The following is a 15,311-nucleotide window of genomic DNA, read 5'->3' as shown; positions in this document are numbered from 1 at the left end:
AGAAGGTTCGCCAGAAGCTGAAGGCCAAAGAGTGGGACGAGCTGATCGCCAAGGGGAAGCGGTTGGGAGTCTTGCAGCCCGTGAAGATCGGGTGTGTCTGGGAAGGCCAGGAGAGCAGCCACGGCTCCGGCTCAGATCTGAAGCTCCTCCAGCAGTTCCAGGCTTCCGTCCTGGACACGAGCCTTGGTGACGAGGAGCAAACAGAGAAAAGCGATAAAAAGAAGACAACAGACCAGCAAAGTAAGGGGGGCGGGTGGAAGGTGCCGACAAACCCCTGTCTCTTGAACTCGGCAAAGGAGCCTTTGACCATAAGCGTAATAGGTTTAAAATGGGGAGAGGGGGGTAGAGGAGGGAAAGGCAGGTTTGGTGTAGTGTTTAGGAGCGCGGACACTAATCTGGGAGAACGGGGCTTGATTCCCTGCTCCTCCACATGCACCTGCTGGTGTGACCTTGGGTCAGTCACAAGTTCTTTCAGAGCTGTTCTCTCAAGAGCAGTCCTCAAAAGAACTCTCTCAGCCCCACCTCCCTCCCAGGGTGTCTGTTGTGGGGAGGGGAAGGGAAAGCAGTTTGTAAGCCGCTCCGAGACTCCTTCGGGGAGTGAAAAGCAGGGTATAAATCCAATCTCTTCTTTTTTAAAACAGCCAAGAGCTCAGAACATTTTGGCCTCTTGCAGAAGCTTAGAAATTACATATTGGCAGGGGCAAGAGGAGATAACCAGCCAGAAATTTCCCAGATTTTCATCTGTACCTTCACGGTATAGTTACGGGCTTGAGTAGCCCAGTTTCCCTCATCTCCCTGCATTATCTCACCCCCCCCTTCACCTGACTCTGTGTCTCTCAGTATTTCAAGGGTAACTAGCAGGGTTCACTCCTTTCACTGACAACCTTATGAACCTCTATGACACTTACATCTCACACCACATTCGAGGTGAAACGATTGGGGCAGTTCTCCAGGGTCCTGGGCAGAGGGGGGTATTTCCAAGCACCTGTTCCCGCCAACCCTGTTAATGCGAGATGCCAGGATTTGAACCCAGGCCCTTTGGCCAGCAAATCAGACCTTTCCTACCACACCCCCCATAAGCCCGTTTATTAACGATTGGTGATTTTTAAAAGCAGGGCAGTCTTCTCTCCCTGGACCTTGTTTTTTGCATTGATCATTTTCTCCTGCCTTCTAAGGGGTTGGTTGTAAGCTGCTTTGAATTTTTAGAGAAGGTGAGAGAGGGAGGATTTTTAAAAATTGAAAAAAATATATTAGTATTAAGCATCTAGCAGCTGAGCACCTCCGTAATGTATTCAAGTCGAGTCTAGTAGCGCTTCAGAGACCAAGAAGATGTTGCGGTTATAAGCTTTCAAGGGTCGAAGCTGTCTTCATCAGATAAAAGTTGGAATGGAGATCCAACTTTTTATATCCCAGTCAGACGGTGGGAGGGGGTACTGTAAAGAAGGGACTCTGGATACAAAGGGTACAATGCACATTGTAATCGGCATTATCCATAATGTGTTGGGATCCCATGGATCTGCTCCACTATCTGGGGGTGCTTTCTTAAGACACAGGAGTCCTCCTGCATCATGCTTTCTGTGCCAGAGAAAAGCACTCCTGCTAATGCAACATCTGTGGGATCTAACTCAGTATTTGGGAACCATGCCCCGGCCAAAGGTGTACATTGGGTCCTTGCAATCGGAGTTGTCTAGATTTATTTATTTTGATTTCTATCCCGCATTGCCTGATTAGCAGGCTCAAGGCGGCGTACAATAATAATTTACAATAAAAACATAAAATTCAACAATAAAATATAAAGTGCAGATGGCGATCGTTGAAGTTGACCCCTTATGACTATCCCAAAGAAAGTGCCAGTAATAGATGTTCAGTAGCTCGTTCAGTGGCGGCTCCTAATCGAAGGCCTGGTGGAAGAGCTCCGTTTTACAGGCCCTGCGGAACTGTAAGAGGTCCCACGGGGCCCTGATGTCCTCCGGGAGCTCGTTCCACCAGTATGGAACCACCACTGAGAAGGCCCTAGCTCTGGTGATAGCCAGTCTGGCATCCTTGGGACCAGGGACAGTCAGGCGATTTAAAGTCCCCGACCTCGGTGCTCTGTGGGGAAAGGCGGTCCCTCAGGTAGGTAGGCCCCCGGCCATATAGGGCTTTAAAGGTCAAAACCAGCACCTTGAAGCGAATCCGGTATGCTTTCGGCAGCCAGTGCAGCTCCCTCAGCACAGGCCGGATGTGCTCTCAAATAGAGAGGCCCCATCAGCAGCCTGGCTGCTGCATTCTGCACTAGCTGCACCTTCTGGATTTGGGACAAGGGCAGCCCCATGTAGACAGCGTTGCAGTAGTCCAATCTCGAAGTGACCATAGCATGGATCACTGTTGCCAGGTCATTGCGTTTGAGGAAGGGAACCAACTGCCTAATCAGCCGTAGATGGTAAAAGGCTGCCTTGGCCGTGGCTGCTACCTGGGCCTAGATGTACTAGAACTGCCTAAAACCATTTTTGCTCTTTTGTAGTCTTGGGACAGCTGCTCCCGCTGCTCCACGGGAACATTAACGGAAGCAAAGTGATCATCCAAGAATTCCAGGGTTGTTGTCGCCTGGGGCTGCTGCCGGACAGCAACAGTGGCGCCGCCGCCGCTCCCAGCAGCACAGAGAACAGCCCTATGAGTCCCAACCCCTCCCGGGCCCAGACTCCCGTCCACGAGGGGAACGGTGTCCCCTCCAAAGCTAGGCTGAAGCGGATCATCTCTGAGAACTCTGTGTACGAGAAGAGGCCCGAGCACCGGATGTGTTGGTACGTCCACCCAGAGGTCCTGAAGAGCTTCGGCCAAGAGGATCTGCCCGTCCCTTGCCAGTGGAACTACACCACCCAGGTCCCCTCAGTGACCAAGGAGGAAGGGGGCAACTCACCAGGAGTAGTGGCAGCGCAAACCACCCCGGTCTCTGCAAAAAGGAAGTCGACGGGAAGCATGTCCATCACCAAGTTCATGAAGAGACCTCGGGGTTCCAGACAGGTGAGGTCCTGCAGGATAATCTCCTACTGTTCAGATAATTGCTTGTGCCCACTTTGCCTCTCTAGCCCAATCCTTAGAAAATCACACTGGCCTCCTAACGGTTTAGTACTGACATACCACGGTGGTCCATCCAACCCAAGAGACTCGCCAGATCCAGCTGATTCAAATCGAAAGGTGTGATGCTTCTTCTCCAACTAGGAAGCTTCCCTGCTCTGTGGCTTGCACTCACAGGCTCTCCAGGACCCCCTTGCCGCCTTTTGCAAATTTGTTTGCTTCCCCCCCACACACCCTTGTCCCTTCTGGACACGGGAATCTGCCTTCTGCAGAGAGTCAGAGGAGAATACTGAGAGCTGTGAGGGACCAGTGGTCTGACCGTGGCTCTCCAGTGTTTTGGGAGGGGAGAAAGGGTCTTCTTAGTGCCTGCTGTCAGGCTGTTCGGGGCTCCCGGACAGCAACAGTGGACAGCTCCACAAGAATTTCTCCTGTAAATGCTTTTTTCAATCATTTTTAAACATTTTTTAAGGCGTGCACTCCTTCAAGCAGAGCCGGGTGCTGTAGTTGACTAATTTCCGCACTGATCAAGGGGGTTTGAGTAGGTGACCTCTAGGAGATCATTCTAACTCTGTGTCAAGAAACAGGTCTCCTTTAAGAGAGTTTTTCTGCCTAAGTGTTAGCATTCTTGACTATAGAGGTCATCACCCCCACCTGCAGGCTTGTTAGCAGAATTGTTTCTTAGGCTGGCAGAAGTGATTAACTTGCAGCAGCTGAGAACTGTCATCTAAAGTGGCTGATAGCTTGCAATTCAGAGATCTATCCTGGTAACAGCTTTCTATCGTCTAAATGGCTTTTCTTTCTGCATTGAGAACTTCAGCCCCACCAGAAAGAAAACTTGCCCCACAAGCCACAAGATCCTGGCTAAGGGGTACCTGCTGCTACTTGACATCCATTTAACTGGAGATGCCAGAGACTTTCTTCATGCAAAGCAGGCGCTCCACTACAGAGCCACAATTGGGCAGCTCTCATGGGGGGGGGAGCAGCAGGGCCCCCCCAAAAAAGCTGCTACCTAAGGACCAAAGCTCCCACAAAGCAGTAACCTCAAGAGTCAGTTCAGTTAGGATACCGTGACTGATAATGCTGAAAGCGGTTGAGAGGCCCAGGAGAATCACCAGGTTGCGCATCCTTCAACTCTTCCACCTCCCCACCGATGCTCCCTCTAAGCTGTGGAGTCTTGTGAGCAAAAATTCTACTGAGATCAAAGTTGTGAGTGAGCCGTTTGGCTGCTGCATAAATTAGTTAGCTCTGGAGCCCTCCTTCCTGAGCAAAGACAAAAATGTGTGAGCCGGCTCACACTAACTCAGCTTAGAGGGAACACTGCTCCACACCCCCATCCCATGGTTGAAGTTGACAGTACTGAGCCAAATAGTTTGACTTGGTAAAAGGCAGCTTTGTGCAAGCATATGTCTCATGCTTTAAAAAAAAAACAACCCAGGCTGGATTCTGTCCATTTCTCCCAGTCCTTCAGAATCACAACATAGACACACAGCCCTACCCTGTTGCCTTTGTTCATGAAGGAAGGGGCATGGTGTGTTTTTGTTTGTTTTGGTTTTTACCCTCTCCGGCCTGGTCTCCCCTGTATAAATCATGCTTGATGCCCACCTGGGACAGTTAAACCTGATTAACCCCTTTTCTAATTCTAAGGCTGAAACCACGGAGATGGATGGATTTCAGGCAGACACCGAGGAAGAGGATGAGGACGAATGCATCCTTCTGGACGTACAGCAGAGCGCAGGTGAGAGAACCAGCACAGGAACCGTGCCCTCTTATCCCTCGTGCCCCTTGGGCTGCAACTAGGGTTACCGGATGTCCTCTTTTTTTGGTGTCTGGCCTCTTTCGGGCACTTTTAAAGAAAAAAACTGATGAAAATTGTCCTATTTTTGGGTTGGAAGGTTGAGCTGGTTCTCCTTCAGGGGGGCGAAGTCATCCAAACCGGTCAGGTCGCGCCTCCTCTTGCTCCAGGCAGGGCTATGCAAATGTGGGTAGACCGTATTGGCTCAGAACGAGGCTGACCCTCCGATTTCGAGAGCCCTGCCGCTCCAGCAGGACGCTCATGCTTGGCTCCGCTATCTTGGAGGTTCTTGCCTCGTTGGTATGGAAGTCAGAAAAGCCTTTGAAGGAAGGCCCCCGTTGCCATTCTTAAAAAGAAAAAGAGAGGCGGTTAAGACAAGTGTCTCCCGGCTGAGGTTCCAGCGCCAGAGACTGGCCAACGGTAAATACCTCTGTAGTGGCAAAAGCCACCGTCAGTGCTGGCAGACCCGAAGCTTCAGGTTGTTCCACAGCTGGCCCGATTCCTATCTGTTCACGCCATGCTCACTGAGCGAAAGAGCCACAACTTGCATCTCCCTCAAAGTTAAGAGCCTGCTAGAAGAGAAGTGTCAAAGAAGATCTTGATGCAGAATTCTGTGCAGAAGTAAAGGGCTTCTATGACAGTTGCATGGAACATCTGGGGGAAAGGATGCAGCCTATGGAAGTTTTCATGCTTTATGTGGATGTCTCTTAGTGAGTCACCCGAGTGGAATAAGAATCTTCCATCAAACATATCTTGGATAGGGGTGTGCCCACAGATGATGGGAAATGCTTCAACCAATTCAGCAACCTCAAGATGTGTGTGAGTGGATGCGAAGGTGGCGATGAGTTCATTAACCTTCAGGCCCATCAAAAGTGGAGCAAGTACTTAGAGCCTTCCAAAAACATTTTGTGTCACTCAGAACTTTTGAAGACTGCACGGTTCTTTTTTTGCCATTCCATCCCGTAATGCAAATGTGGAACATCTTTTCTCTCTGATGCAAAGTCAGCAGAGCAAAGAAAGCTGCAACTTGTCCTCTGAATCACTTCGAGGTACACTGTTAGTCCAGTATAGTTATATGCACATTACCTTGCAAGGAATTCCACACCTCTCTCTTAAACAATAAGCAACTGTTGAAAAAGATCAGCTTAAGGAGAAAGAAGTGGACCTGAAAGAGACTTTGCCCACAAAGTATATTTTTATTTGTACTAATAACAACTTGTATATACAATTTCATTTTACAATTAGTTATGTGTTGAAAATTCAACAATTGTAACCGGATCAATTGTTAAATGGTGCTATTTTTTAGTCTAAGCCAATACATTAAAATTGTCGTTATTTAAAAACAAGGAAGGTTAGGAATATTCCTAGTTAGTAGCAGTTGTCACAGCTTAAAATAGTCGGGGTATTTAAAAGGAGATTTGTCAAAGTGATCCGATGTTTGAAGAAGTCAGTTGGGAAATATGTCCTCTTTTTTTGCTTTTCAAAATACGGTAACCCTAGGTGCAAGACCCACTTACGGGCTTTGCTGAGGTTCTATAAGAATTTCTGCTTTCGTTTTTTTTTTTGGGGGGGGGGGAGCTGGAAACTCTTATGATGAAACATCTTTGTCATTTCTGCCAACATTTTCAAAGGACTAGACCAGCTCCCCTTTCCTTGCTCCGGTCCTGGGTTGGCAAAGCTGAAGAGCTCCCCCTTAGTCCCTCACACACACACACACCCCCAGGAAGAGGAGGAGTGGGGGACATGTCGAGTCTGTCAGCTTTGTGCTAATGAACAATCTCAGCTGCTCTTACCTTCATTCTGCACTGACTCCAGTTAAGACACGGGTGGATGCTCTCACACACAACAAACAATCCACTTTCAGTGGACTTTAGCAATCATTTGCAGGTGGATTTTGCTGTTTTCACGCAGTGATATCCAATGGCAAAGGGCATTATTCAGTGTGTGTAACCCCCCCCCCGCCCCCTGGCGCTCTCCTCAGGTTAACAAACTCCGGAGGCACACCAAGGAACCAAATGAGATTGATGAGGTTTTGTGTTTGGTTGGGGCCATGCCGATCTTCTGCTTTCGGAGGTGGGAAGAAAGTCTAATGAAGGGCCAATATTAAAAACCTAGTTAAAATTTCGAATATACAAAAGTACAAGTATTTATTAGGAAGACAGTTAAAAACATACATAAGGGCCCAGTGAAAGCCTCTTTTTTTTTCCTGGTCCAGTATTCACTTACTGGTTATCTTATTGCAATATGTATTTAAGTTACGTGTACCTCCATATTGTTTGACCTCTGAAGAAGGCCCCAATAGGGCAGAAACGCATCTGGTCATGTGCACTGGCCCTTGTGTTTAGGCTATACTTTTTTACAAGGCTTTCATTGGGCCCTTATGTATGTTTTTAACTGCCTTCCTAATAAATACTTGTACTTTTGTATATTCGAAATTTTAACTAGGTTTTTAATATTGCCCCTTCATCAGACTTCCTTCTCGCCCTTTTGGTTCTTGATTCCAGCTTTTGGGTCAGGTTTGTTTTCCCCTCCGTGTCTTACTGGGATGGGAGGTGGTTTCAGCTACAAAGCGTCCCCCCCCCCTCCTTACCTCCGCAATTCCAGGACTACTCTTAGTTGACACTGTTCTAATACGAAGAGCTTGGGTGGGGTGGGTAGTTCCCTGTTCGGCGATGGGTTCTTTTTAGGACGAAGGGGGATCGGCTTCTCAAGTGGGCCTCTGGTGAGTGCTAAAGGAACAGCAGTGCCACTTGGCATTCTCGAGTTCCTTTAATGGAGCCAAAGCCCTTCATGTTCCTTCAGTCATCTTAGCAACAGCCCTGTAAGACAGGTATTACTGTCCCCTTAACTGCTTGCCCGTGGCTGCCAGCTGAGTCTGTGGCAGAGCTGAGAGTCTCTTAACCACTGTCCTCTCTCAACACGCCTTCGGTTTTCGCTTAAGCCCCTTGGAACCAGCCCAGACACATATTCCACTCACATGATGTCAAAAAGTCTTCCTGTTGAGCCCACCCAGGTCGTCTCCCTCTCTGGGATTTTGTTGTGTCCCCTTGCTGTCTTGCCTTCCCAGTGGAGGCTGCCATGCAGGTGCAGTCCCCCCGGCATCTCCAGGTAAAGGTGATGTGAAAAACCTTCACCCAAGACCTCAGAGGGCTGCCGCCACTTTGAACAGTCTCTCTCCCTCACAGACCTTTATTGGCCTATATTGGATTTAGAGATGTAAAATTTCCGGAAATTTTGAAGCTCGGGAAAAAACCCGTTTTTCCAGTTTTTTTCAGGAAAAAACGGAAATTTTCGGAAACATTGAAAAAAATGCTACATTAGCATTTCTTTTGTCTTTCTGTTACAGAAAGTCATTCTGTTACTTTAGGAACATAAAATATGACTATGGACATTTTTAATTGGAATGAAATTATCACAACTAGCATATTAAAAATATAGTGTATCCAAACAATTCTTACAAACAGAATACCCACCCACATGCAAAAACAAAACTGAAACGTTTTTATTTTCTTCTGACAATAGCCCCTCCTAAAAGAAGAAATTCATCTTCTTCTTGCATTGGAGAGTTCAGTTTGTAACCTAGGACTTGTTTGTCCTCAGTGCACAGAAATTAGATCAATCTGATACTATATATATATATTTTAGAAATGATTTGGAAAATATTTGAACACCTTGTCTTAAAAAATTTTATTCATCATGTTCCATAATCAATTTCTTTTCTTTTTCCAATTTTTCGGGAAAAAACAAAAAAAAGTCTTCAGGGGAAAAAAACGGGGGGAAAAACGTTTTTCCCCCCGAATTTTTCCGGTTTCTTCCCAGGCCCTCACATCTCTAATTGGATTACAGGTAGAAACAGATAAGGAGGTAACAAGGGGAAATGAGTCAGTCATTACTTCGGTGGACCAAGAGGTCTGATTCAGTCGGACTAGGTTACATTCCGCTGGATGGACCGACAGAAAAGGCATCTTTCTGGGGAGGGGAGGGGAGTGACTTTGTCGGCAGAGGAAGAGTCAAGGGACTCCTTCCAAGCCTCTTACCTAGAAATCATTGTGGCCAAGTGCAGCTGTGAGAAAAGTGGGTTTGAGTCTCCACTTGGGAGGCTTTCTGTCGCACCGCGCTGCAGGCTCACCTTATGCCGCAACACCCTGTCTCTGCAGAGCCTGCGTCGGGGGTCCCCGTCGAGACGGAAGGGAAAGCAGCGGAGGAGCCAACTCTAGGACAAGACACTGTTGACTTGACCTCCGACTAACTTTACTGCTCTGTATGTATGTAGAATCCTTTAGAATATTTTTAAAAATTCTTGTATCTTCTTTCTGTAAAAGATACTTGAACATACTCTGTATTCCTTGTAAAGAGAAGACAGCACTTTGTACTGCTTCAAATCAGTGGAAGCTGAAGATGTATTTTTAGACGCTTAGCTCTTCGGGGGGGTTTAGTTAAGTACTACACATAATCTCTTTAATAAAAGCATTATTGAAATTTTGGATGGGGGGGTGGGCCCCCATACCAAAAAAAAGCAAATTGTTTTGTGGTGTGTCTCTTTTATGTTAAGCTGAAATGGAAGGCTTCAGGTGCCTTGTGGATGCCTGTTTTTTGTGTGTTCTGTATCATTGCCTTTTCTTTTTACACATCAGTGACCTCTCCCTCTAATAAAAAAAAAATCTAGCCTCCCCTCTTTTCCCAAGTCAGCCTCCCAGTTATGGGTTAAAATTAGTTAAACTGTAGAAAGCAGGAATAAAGGGACGGTTCTTGCAAAGGAAGCAATTGAGCAGTGGGTCCCACAAGGACCAGTACTGTTTTTTAAATAAATGATGTGGAATTAGGGGTAAGCAATGGAGTGGCCTGGTTTGTACATGATGTCAGATCATTCAGGATGGTGAAAACTCGTAAGAACAGCCCTTCCGCACCATAGATCTATGCAGGGGGATTACAGTATCAGCCAAATGCATTCTGAAGAACTGCGGGAAAGCTCTCTCTAGATAGGTGAGTGGGCAACAGCGTGGCAGATGAAGTTCAACGCATGTGAGCATAAAGTGATGCACATTGGAACAAAAAACATTCTAAATAGTATACGCTGATTGTGTCTGAACTGGTTGAGATGGAGGTGGGAAAAGGCAAACCACTCTCAGGATTATTAGGAAACAGGCTGAAAATAAAATGGCCAATATTGCAACGCCCTCTATAAATCTGGGGTGCACTGTAATTTGCAGTATTGCCAACAGATCTGGTCACTTTATCTCAAAAGAGGGGCAACCAAGATTCAGGGTTTGAATACCTTTCATAAGAGGAAGTGCTAATGGTTAGCACTTTCAGTTTAGAGATAAAAATGCTCAGGAAGCACACTGGAAATTCATAAAATTATATATGGGGTAGACACCGAATGAAGTAGATAAAGCTTTTCTCCTTCTTTCGTAATAATAGAACTCAGGGGCACCCAATGAAGTTAATGTACACTAAATTCAGGACAGATGAAAGGAAATGCCACCAATTAAGTTGTGGAATTCACTGGATGTCATGCTAGCCACGTGCACAGGCTTAGATCAAGGGTTACTTAGCCATGGTGCCTGGAGGCAGTAAGCCTTTGAGTACCAGTGCCAGGAGGCAACATCAGGGGAAGGTCGTGGTCTCCAAGTCCTGTTTAAGGACTCTCCAGGAAGTTGGATTAGGGGGACCCCTGGCCTACTCCAGCAGGGACGTTTATCACTTTCCAAGCATGTTCTTAGCACATCTACAATCCGGCAATCACCGTGGCTCTTATTAAAGTCCTCTGTATCGCCAAAGGGTCTACTAGTGTAGCATCCTATTCTTAAAAGCTGCCACTCAGATTCCCAAGAGTTCAGCAGCCCCTTTTTGGAAGCCATCTAATATCCATGTCAGGCTGTGATGCCCGATATGGGTGGGCTGTGGGTTACATAGCCCTTAAAGCTATCTAGAGTCCGTTGCCCTCCCCCTTCTGAAGGGCAGGGGAAGAAGCAGCCTGCAGGCTCTGCCTAGAACTGGCCTCAGGGGTCATAGTAAGACGGCCCTCCAGGTTCCCCTCGACAGGAGAATTCGAGCAAGAGGGTGCTTGAGTCACGTGAGCGGTTCCGACTCCCCCAGTGGGAAACTGGCAACTTCTTTCTCCCCACAGAGAACAGCACTCCCACATCTACAAACGCAACCAGCGCACTGAACTCTACCGGATGGGAAATATTAGTCCTCTTACATTTCCAGATTAAAAACCAGCTATTGGGAAGGTGTCATAGACCTCACGCCTGCTGCTCTTTCTCCCACTTCGAAACGTTCACCCAACGGAGAAAACAAAATACCCCAAAGGCCCAGAACAGCAGGCACGGATACTTTCTTTTAACAAGCCTAAGGACTTCTCCTGTTGACTAAATGATCATGTGAAACCTGCAGAAGCAAATAGAAAAAAGGTTCTGACTGGGCTAAGTCGCGTCCAGGGCTTCCTCTAAACTGGGAGTCTTGTGAGCTAAAATTCTACTTTGTGAGCTCCTGGCATTAAAGTTGTGAGCGAGCGATTTGGCTACGGCATAGATCAGTTTGCTCTGGACCCATCTTTCCTGAGCCGAGACAAATACGTGTGAGCCAGGGGCTAAAAAAACTGAGCTAGCTCACACTAATTCAACTTAGAGGGAACACTATCCTGCTCCCTTCTGTTGCCATTGGGGGAGGCGTTTCATCGGGGGGGGGGGGTTACCCAGCAGTGCTTTTACTTGGAGACCACTAAGAGCAGCTCAAGACCTCCTAGAGGGCAGTAGTCAGATACAGGTAGTGTTATAAATGGGGGGGGGGAGAGAAGCAGCGCTGTAGAAAACATCTCCAAAAACCATGTGCAAATCAGCTCGACCCGTTCCCCGTATGGCGTCTCGCACCGTTCACCCAAAGCCCGCCCTGAGTCCAGCTTCTTACCAACCAGCACTAAACGGGCCGGTGGTTCTTCTTGCTATTTTTCATGAGACAAGAGAAACAGAAGTGGCCGAAGCAGCTTTTCATTGGACACGGGGGAAGGGGGAGAAGGGAGCCCCGCACGCAACGGAACGGGGCCGGTTTTATTTTCAGGACAGAATCTGTACGTCTGAGAGGAGGTCCGGTTTCAGCAAGCAGCCCATCTGCTCTTTTATGTCGGCCATGATGTCTTCATCCCCCGTCAACGTCAGGAGCGCAGACGGCACCTGCGGAGAAGGGAGCGTTTGAAACGGATCATTAAGGGTGCAGCGTAGGGGTGTGTGTGTGTGTTTTTAACACCACTGGATCAATCCCTCGTCGGGTTCATCTGACTGACTCAGGCGGTGGGCATTAAGAAACTTTGTCAGATGTTTATCCCGTACTTAACAAAAGCAGCATTTGCATGTCTCGCTAAGCCATGCTTTAATAGTAAACTCTCGTTTGGCATGACAGGCAAATGCTGGCCCACCGGCTCACCCAGTGAGGAAGATGGGCAGAAACAGGGATCTGCTACAGGGACCGTGATTAGTGCAATAAACCAGCCTTTACACTAAGTAAGACATCTGGATGCAGCTGAAAGCTTCTTGGACTCATGTGGAAGAGGCATTTTGCGTGCTCACGTGGCCAAACACTGCCTCCTCCCAAGTGGTGTCTGCTGCAGCTCATTGCATGTCTTAAAAACATAAGAGACGCCAATGTTGGATCAGGCCAGTGGCCCATCTAGTCCAACACTGTCAGGCAGTGGCCAAAAATACCAGGGGCCATCAGGAGGTCCACCAGTGGGGCCTGGACACTAGAAGCCCCCCCACCCCCAAGCACCAAGAATACAGAGCATCCCTTGCACCAGACATAAGAACGTAAGAGAAGCCAATGTTGGATCAGGCCAGTGGCCCATCTAGTCCAATACTGTGTCACACAGTGGCCGAAAACACCAGGGGCCATCAGGAGGTCCAGCAGTGGGGCCAGGACACTAGAAGCCCTCCCACTGTTGCCCCCCAAGCACCAAGAATACAGAGCATCACTTGCCCCAGACCGAGAGTTCCTATCTATACCTTGTGGCTCATAGCCCCTGATGGACCTCTGCTCCATATAAGAACATGAGAGAAGCCAATGTTAAAACCAGGATGGCAGATCTGCCCTTGGGGACAGGAAACAGAAGCAAGTTAAATAACCAGATGCCACCAGGAGGTCTAGCAGTGGGGCCAGGACAACAGAAGCCCTCCAACTGTTGCCCCCCCAAGCACCAAGAATACAGTGCATCACCTACCCCAGCCTGCTAATGTCCTGTTAAAAGACAACCCTTTAAAAAAAAATAAATACAAATACAGTGACTTGGTAGTGAGCGGAAAGTGCTGTTAAACCACAGCTAACTTATGCTGACCCCACAGGGACGGCGGGAAGGTACCCGCTGGATGTTAGGGAACATTTTTTTACCATAAGAGTTGTGCAACAGTGGAAATCAGCTACCTGGGGAGGAGGGTGAGCTCCCCCCTCCCTGGCAGTCTCTAACCCTAACCCAAACTTGAAGACCATCAAGGAGGGAAGTCCCAGTCCTGACTTGGAGAGCCCAGGCAAACCCGATCTCGTCAAATCTCGGAAGCTAAGCAGGGTCATCTCCAGCAAGTACTTGGGAAGGAGACCTCCAAGGAATACCAGAAGCAGGAGGGGGGGGCAGTTTTTTTCAGCCGCCTCTCTGAATATTTATTTATTTGATTTATACCCTGCCCTCCCCCCGCCAGAGCAGGCTCGGGGCGGCTTACGTAAAATTTTAAAACAGATAAAACGAAACAAATATAAATATAAAACCCATCACAAAGTGCTAGCAAGCAGTTTGTACAGCGGTGGCGAGGGCCTTAGTAGCAATCAATTGCAATAAGAAGTACAGTCGGCATTTGATATTAGGACTGACATCCTCCAGGCCCCCCCGTAGGGGTCAGTCACCAGAGGTTGCCATGACTTCCAGGTACACAAACAAAAAATACCAAAAAAAAGAAAAGAAAGAAAGAAAACCACCAAGGAGAGAAGTTCCAATTGCACATAGTTTCAAGGCAGTTCACCCCCCCCCCCAATGGATTATCCTTGACACTAAATTCACAAGTGTAGTTAACTACAGCTCAAACCCCAGTCATCCAGCCCTTGGTGCCTGGGACACACTCTCGTTCCCCACGCCTGTACAGTTTCTGGGAAGACGGCGGTTAAAACCAGGATGGGCAGATCTGCCCTTGGGGACAGGACAGGAAACAGAAGCAAGTCACCCCGTTTACCTTGCAGGATGTACCCGTCGGGGAAACGGACCCGCAGGAGTGTGTAGTTGTATTTCTTCATCTCTCTTTGCCCTTCTCTCTCCCGCATGGCCTTCGTTCGCAGCATGGAGGCCTTCTCAACCGCTTCTGCCCTTTAGAGGCAAGGGGGTGGGGATGGGGAAAGTAAAACACACCGGGAAAGGGGGGGAGGAGAGAAGAGAAATCAAAAGATATTCCAAACCGGAGTGACACACTGAAGTCCTCCCAACGCGAAGGAAGGAAGGTGAGAGGTCTCAATGAATGCCTTCTGTATCAACGGCACCTTTTACAGAGTTCAGGTTCGGAGAGGCCGAAGGGCAGCAACCAGACCATTATACTTGGAAGAAAGGCCTGTGGCCAAAACTCCCAGGGACCCACAGCCTCCCCGTTGCGGCCCCTGGGCCATGTGCAATTCCCCTCTCTGGCTACTCTCTCCCCACCCAATCCCACCCCTCCGTTTCCTGAGCTGTGCCCTCCCAAGTCCAATCCCCTTCTTTCCTAAGCCCTCAAGTTCCTTACTCCCACCTCTGCCCTCCTCTTTTCCTAGGCCCATACAGCCACCCCTCTCAATGGAACGGGACAAGTGTATTGGGCTCAGCCAATTGCTGGCAGAGGCTTCATCTCTGCACCCCTCCCCGCAGGACATCCTGGCTTAGCACATTACAACACGGATGCTGCTATTAAGGGTCTTCTGATGCAGTAGAGTAGTTAACGCTTCCTTTCCTGAAATCTCAAAAGCAGGTGAGATCTGTACAAAGCGTTTTTAAAAACCCACTAGGGAAAACAAGCCCAACACAGATCAGTGAATACTTCGTTGCTCCTGTATCTGACGAAGGAAACCTTGACTCCTGAATAGAGATGTGAACGCCCGGGGGAAAACCGGAAGAATTTTTTCCCCCTGAAGCCTATTTTGTTTTTCCCCAAAAAATTGAAAAAAGAAAAGGAAAAAAAAATTATTATGGAACGTTTTCTTTTAACATGATGAATAAAATATTTTAAGACAAGGTGTTCAGATATGTTTCTAAATCATTTCTAAAAAATATGTATGGTCTCAGATTGATCTGAGCAGGAGCAGGAGACAGAGCTGCTAGAGGGGTGATTGAGGATATTGGGTGGGAGGACTGTGTTTGGGAGTGTGTGAAAGCAATTAGAGTTGTTGCAGAGTCCTGGCTGCTTGAGAGAGGGAGAGGAAGGGGCCTTGTTTGACTGTGATTGACTGTAATTCAGTATTT

General features: G+C 47.9%; 2 protein-coding genes across 2 annotated transcripts in view; one reads left to right on the top strand and one right to left on the bottom strand.

Annotated features, from left to right (window-relative positions):
* Positions 1 to 10,217, top strand: part of CHAF1A (chromatin assembly factor 1 subunit A) — a 46,748-nt gene extending 36,531 nt beyond the window's left edge. The window contains exons 12-15 of the mRNA XM_015406749.1: positions 3 to 240; positions 2,504 to 3,003; positions 4,702 to 4,792; positions 9,007 to 10,217. Of these exons, the coding sequence (XP_015262235.1) occupies positions 3 to 240; positions 2,504 to 3,003; positions 4,702 to 4,792; positions 9,007 to 9,098 (921 nt within the window). The 3' untranslated portion in view covers positions 9,099 to 10,217. The remainder of the gene's footprint in view (positions 1 to 2; positions 241 to 2,503; positions 3,004 to 4,701; positions 4,793 to 9,006) is intronic.
* A 1,690-nt stretch (positions 10,218 to 11,907) lies between these two features.
* Positions 11,908 to 15,311, bottom strand: part of UBXN6 (UBX domain protein 6) — a 27,292-nt gene continuing 23,888 nt past the window's right edge. The window contains exons 8-9 of the mRNA XM_015406739.1: positions 13,973 to 14,192; positions 11,908 to 12,024 (exon numbers count right to left, since the gene is read on the bottom strand). Coding sequence (XP_015262225.1) covers positions 11,908 to 12,024; positions 13,973 to 14,192 — 337 coding nt within the window. The remainder of the gene's footprint in view (positions 12,025 to 13,972; positions 14,193 to 15,311) is intronic.

The sequence above is a fragment of the Gekko japonicus genome, unplaced genomic scaffold (assembly GCF_001447785.1).
Source record: "Gekko japonicus isolate JY-2015 unplaced genomic scaffold, Gekko_japonicus_V1.1 scaffold1972, whole genome shotgun sequence".
In the NCBI taxonomy this organism is placed as follows: Eukaryota; Metazoa; Chordata; class Lepidosauria; order Squamata; family Gekkonidae; genus Gekko; species Gekko japonicus.
Note: the sequence above shows the minus strand (reverse complement) of the source record. Positions and strands in the feature narration are given on the sequence as shown.